Consider the following 5,708-nt stretch of genomic DNA (forward strand, 5'->3'; position numbering starts at 1 on the left):
TAACTAATGGGCATGCTAATAAGGTATAATAAAAAAGAAGAAGACTTGAGTGGTAAGAATTTAAATCATTGCTCAGCCATGAAAGATACTCAAGAGGTTCCAAACTGAACTGAATTTGAGTGCTTGAGTGTGGTTGCCACTGGCCCATATTAAATTCTTAAAGTCAGTGCTATACATTTCTTCATGTAGCAAGTAAACATACTGGTTTTCATTGTTTGTGTCTGTATTATATCGCGATGCTTATATATTTCAATATTATTGTTGTATGCTGCTGAGAGTTCCTTGATTATGATGGTTCAGAAATCCAGTATTTTCAAATATTTGTCAAGGAGGGGACTGTGATGGAGTTAAGTGGGACAAAAGTGTGATAAAAGTGCATTATAGAGCATGGAGGATTATTAGTGTAGAGCTAATGTTTAAAATGCTACTTCTTTCTCTTTACAGAATTCATCATGTATCATTTTTGCTGCAAGACATGCAAGTGCTTCTACAGTAAGTTGTTTTTTTTTCATTTCTTGTAAGATGTACAAAATCTGTTGGTTGACAATTTGAGTCTTGATTATACCGAAGACCAGTCTAGGTTGGTGACTGCATTATTGGTGTGCTTGGTGTCAGTATATATTCTTTTCAAATTCAGTAGCTCCTTCCCATTGTCAATACATTTCAGGAGATAGAGGAGTAATTTGCAGTTGTTTGACCATTTATGCTTATGATGAGAATTCATAGTAGAACCATAAATACAGTGTTGTAGTTACTGGAGAAAGAAGAAGTGATAGTTTTTCATGTTGATTTTTAAGTTCGGAAGATTTCAGAAGCACTCCCATAGCTAGGCAAAAATGCTGTTTTGTTTAAAGTTTTGTATTTCCATTGAAATGCTATACCAGGGGTAGGCAACCTTGGCTCTTTTATAATTCGTGGACTCCAACTCCCAGAATTCCTGAGTCAGCATGGCTGACTCAGGAATTCTGGGAGTTGAAGTCCATGAGTCATAAAAGAGCCAAGGTTGCTTACCACTGTGCTATACCAATGGTTTTAACATATGATACCATTGATAGTCCATGCCTTTTTAATTTGTATGCAAGAAAACTAATGGGAAAAACAGGTTCAGATTACTTATAACTGTGTGAAGAGAAAATAGTCTCCAATCTCATCTCATTCTTTTGTGCTCAGGTAAAATAAGATGATGAGCAAAAATGGTACAAAATTACTAAATCTTTAAAAAATTAAATCAAGATTTTTGAAGTCATTTTCATCAGCAAGTTATGAAACCACTAGATTAAAGCATAGGCAATTCGCTAACACAACAAAATGGTAAATGTGAAAAATTTGAAAATGTGACCTGAAGGGGAAAAAAGTATAGAAATAACAAAAAGGGGCTGTGGAATCTACCGAGTGAACCAGATGTCATGGTATTAGGACAAAACTTTTCTTCATGTAGATTGCGCCCAGGATTACTGTAAAATAGTTATTAAACAATTATGAACAATATTTTATTTCATATATTTACTTTTTTTCTCTCTCATGTACCACTTTTCTAGGTTGGTTTTCTACCATTGACAATAGTTGATTTGTTGCGTATAACATTAGACATTATTTGATTTTCAGAACCTGAAAGATGTTCTTGCGAATATGATACCCAAAGAACAAGCAAGACTTAAAAGCTTCAGACAACAACATGGCAGTACTGTCATTGGACAAATCACTGTAGATATGGTAAGTTGTATTGCTCTGCAAGAGAGAGGGGAGAATACATCAGTGCGCAATTAGTCTGGCTTCTGTACCCTGCAAGAAATGAAATTGTTATCTTCAGACAAAATTAATTGTAAAGGAGCATCTTTGCTGTTGTTCTCTTTAGAGATGTTCTCATCTGGTGAAATGCCTTTAGGGAGACGATGGTACATTGCTGGAATGCTCTGCATTCCGGACATTAGTATGAGGTTTAGATAAAAAAATAATAATCAGAAAATGTTTGAGTATATGAAAAAAAAAGGAATAAGATTCAAGTCCAACTGTAGATTACATAAGATTCAGCTTGAATGTCTCAAGTTAAAAGGTGGCAAAAATCAGGACTAGAATTAACCTCTCTGGGATCTTGGAGAACTGCTTAGTATTTGTTTCTCAATGATCTGCATTATGTAGAAACTATTTTCTTCATATTTGAATGATTTCACCTCTCGTGCTTAGTCTCCTAAAAATGAAAGAGGTTCTTGACTTGGAACCTACTGCTGGTGGTGAATTGATCTTAATTAAGGATGTGTCCACCTCTTTTTTCAGAGCGAATAACAATAGATTTGATTCTGAACAGAAAATTATATCAAACAGTTCAGAATCTGCAACCTGCATGCATCTGACAAATTAAAGCCTTTGCATAATATCTCTTCCTTAATTTATTCTGAAACGTGTACTACTTTGTGTAATACTGCTTCTGCTTATCAGAGAGGTAACTAGCACTACCCAATCTTCAACCCCTGGAAATCTTAATCACTTCTCTATCTTTTAAAGTTTCTATTCACATGGTACCGATAACTTTCCACCATATATCTACAGTTCTAAATGTCTGCATGCTCACAGCTATGTCATACTAATAATAAATTAGAAGCTGAGTACCATCTTACATCACAATACTGGGTTTGGTCACTGTTTCAGCTTTGGTCTAATTTCCTGCCTTAGTTTAAGATTCAGCCAGTAACAGCTGATATTTCTTCACTTATTTAGAAGTGAAGAAGTATCAGCTATTACTGGTTGAATCTTAGGCACATGGGCTAGGGAAGCAACATTTGATTTGATATTTACATCAGATATTGCTTCCCTAGCCCATGAGTTCCGATTTCCTGTAAGAAATTACATTTTCTTCTTGTTGGATACACTCTTGTCCATTCATTTTGGTTGCATATCCTAGGTTTGTTTATCCAGTAGGCCTGGGCCTTCAAATTACATTGCAATCCTTAGGAAATGTACAGACTGTTCTATGCACAAAGAAGCTAGTTTAATTATCTACCGTATGACTGGACCAAAGCTGTTTGCCAATAAACATTAGAGCTCAGATTGAGCTCAGGATTGCTCTGGTGGGGATCATGCTTGTGAAGGAGGTGGTCTGGCTTGGGAAGCCAACTTGATTACTGCTTTCTGATTAAGCAGCAGGTGGAAGCAGTGGCTAGGGGAGCTTTCACCCAATTTATGCACCATTTAACAATCCTACTTAGATCAGGATGCCCTGGTGAGGGTAACTCACACTTTGATTGCTACTCAGTTGGAATACTCTTAATACACTCTAATTAATACACTCTATGAGGGGCTGCCTTTGGAAATGACCCAGAAGTGCAGCTGTTACAAACCACAGTGCAAGAATGCTGATGGGAGAATCCCAAAAATCTAGAGTAACACCTCAATGAAATTGACACACTGGTTATGGGTAGGCTCCCAGGCTCAATTAACAATGCAGGTTATCCCTTTAAAACCTAAATGGCACGTTGTAGAATAGGATTTGTCCATGTGGAACAGTCATGTAAAGAAGATCTGCTAAAAGTCCCTACAAGATGCATTAGACATGAACAAGATACGAGGCCATCTCGATAGTAGCCCTCATTTTGTGTATTGCAAGCTTTTATATTCCCTCCCTCCATAAATTCATGTAGCCCCTACATTCTTTGCTGTTCCAAAGCAAATGGTAAGTCTTCTTTAGCTTAAGCTGAATGGGGGATGCCAAGATAGCTTCAAGTTTTCCTAATGTTTGTTGTTTTAATTTGAATCTATTTTGCCCATTACTCAGAGTCCTTGGTGATTAGGGAAGTTCAGAAATACTGACAGATAAAAGAAATAAATTTTGACATTACTGCCTCAAGGTCTAGTTTTTCTTCTCCAGCTTTCCACAAGCCAGCCTATGCTAATGAGGAGAATTATATCTCCTATTATTCACTCCAAGCACATCCAATTGGCCATGACAGTTTGGCTTAAAGAAAGTGGTAGTTTAAAACATCCAGAGAGTACCATCTTCAGAAAGTTATTGATACAAATCTTTGGGACGAGTTTAGGAAACTTCATTTCTGGCATTGCTCAGTAATTGATGTAAAAGTTTAACTTGTCAGGAAAAGCCTAGTCATGATTAAGCAATGCAGCAATATTGTTGGTTTTATTTGTAACCCGGTTCTTTCCCAAGCGTGGAGCTGCCAAAGCAGTTTTCTTGATTTCTATTAACTTCCTAGGCTGTGCCAAGCCTCGCTTTGTTTCTGAATTAGAATTCATCTCATTAGTTGCTTTTAAATTGATGTGAAACACTATAGCAGGTTTTCTGAGTGCCAGCTGGAAAGCTAGCCTTGATGTTTGTTAAAAAGTGCTGTTCTATTTGACCTGATTGAAGCTGCTGTTCTAGAGAAAAAAAGTGGATAGAAAGGGGAAGAATTAAGGCAAACAGGGAGCAAGAAACACTGTTAAAACTTATCACTGTTGTGTTTCAGAGTGGTAAAAATGATGGAAAATTACTAAAACCTGGGAACAATTCTGCACCAATTTTTCCATGCATGACATATAAAACGTGAAATACATGCAAAAGTATATCAACAAGCTAACTGCAAATATGACTTAAATCACCTCAGACTGAATGGAGAAGGGGAACGTGGAGAAACGAGGAAGCCTGAAGACTCAGACCCAATTTCTGTCAATTACTGTCCAGTCAGATATTTGTGGGGACAGACATAATCAAACAAGGCAGGAATTTTTCTGCCTTCTACATTGGGTTAACTAGAGCAGGGCTTTTCAACCAGTGGTACGAGTACCACCTGTGGTACATTGGCACCTGGCAGGTGGTACGCGAACATCCTAGAAAAGTGGTAGTGGGGGAGGGGAATGAGCTGAACCGGTGGCAGCACCGCACAAGCCTGAGCGAGAGATGGCTGGAGCTGCAGGGCTGTCAGGGCTCAGCAGAAGCGCCAGGATCAGCGCCAGGCTCCAGCTGGAGCTCGGTGCTGATCCTGGTGCTTCCGCTGAGCCCTAAAGAAGCACCGATCAGCTGGAATGTTGCAGCATCTCCAGGGTCTTGTGATTTACATTCAGATGCTTGGCAACCGATTCATATTTATGACGGTCACAGTGTCCCAGGGTCATGTGAAGTGACCAAAACCTGCTGCAACCACCCAGCAGACGGGGGGAATAAAAACCAAACACCTCCCACCCCACCCCCACTGCCAATCCTCAACAGAAATGCTCACAACAATGAAAACCTCGGACAGGAGGAAGAGCGCCGCCGGGTGGGCAGGCAGGTGTCTTGCTCGGCTGTGGCTTGGGGGGGCACTTTTTTCAGTGCCATTGTAACTTTGAACAGTCACTAAGCGAACTGTTGTAAGTCGAGGACTACCTGTACTTTATCACTTTTTTCCTTTTTGGGGGGGAGGTCATCAAGGTTTTGACACCTTGCTAGGCGACTGGTGGTACTCGGATGTTGCCATATCTTAAAAGTGGTACAATGGGTGAAAAGGTTGAAAAGCCCTGAACTGGAGGATTACGGTGAAGGCAAATTTCTCCAGCAGATGGTGGTGTAGAGTCCACAGGATGGGTTATTGATGCAATCCTGCTTAGCAGAAACTAAGACAAGAAAAAACTCTTGCCACGCCTCCCTCTGGGCGTGCCTTCCCCAGTTTTTTGTCTTAGTTCTCAGCTTAGCAGACGTGTTTTTCTTTGCTCCGCAAGGCTCCAGACTAGGCCTAATAGCCTTT

General features: G+C 39.4%; 1 protein-coding gene across 1 annotated transcript in view; it reads left to right on the top strand.

Annotated features, from left to right (window-relative positions):
• The first annotated feature begins 428 nt into the window (after positions 1 to 428).
• The window catches only part of LOC107301630 (citrate synthase, mitochondrial-like), a 10,772-nt gene continuing 5,492 nt past the window's right edge, over positions 429 to 5,708 (top strand). Inside the window, exons 1-2 of the mRNA XM_015830826.1 lie at positions 429 to 492; positions 1,606 to 1,713. Coding sequence (XP_015686312.1) covers positions 1,630 to 1,713 — 84 coding nt within the window. The 5' untranslated portion in view covers positions 429 to 492; positions 1,606 to 1,629. The remainder of the gene's footprint in view (positions 493 to 1,605; positions 1,714 to 5,708) is intronic.

The sequence above is a fragment of the Protobothrops mucrosquamatus genome, unplaced genomic scaffold (genome assembly GCF_001527695.2).
Source record: "Protobothrops mucrosquamatus isolate PMUCROS unplaced genomic scaffold, P.Mucros_1.0 scaffold15188, whole genome shotgun sequence".
Classification (NCBI taxonomy): domain Eukaryota; kingdom Metazoa; phylum Chordata; class Lepidosauria; order Squamata; family Viperidae; genus Protobothrops; species Protobothrops mucrosquamatus.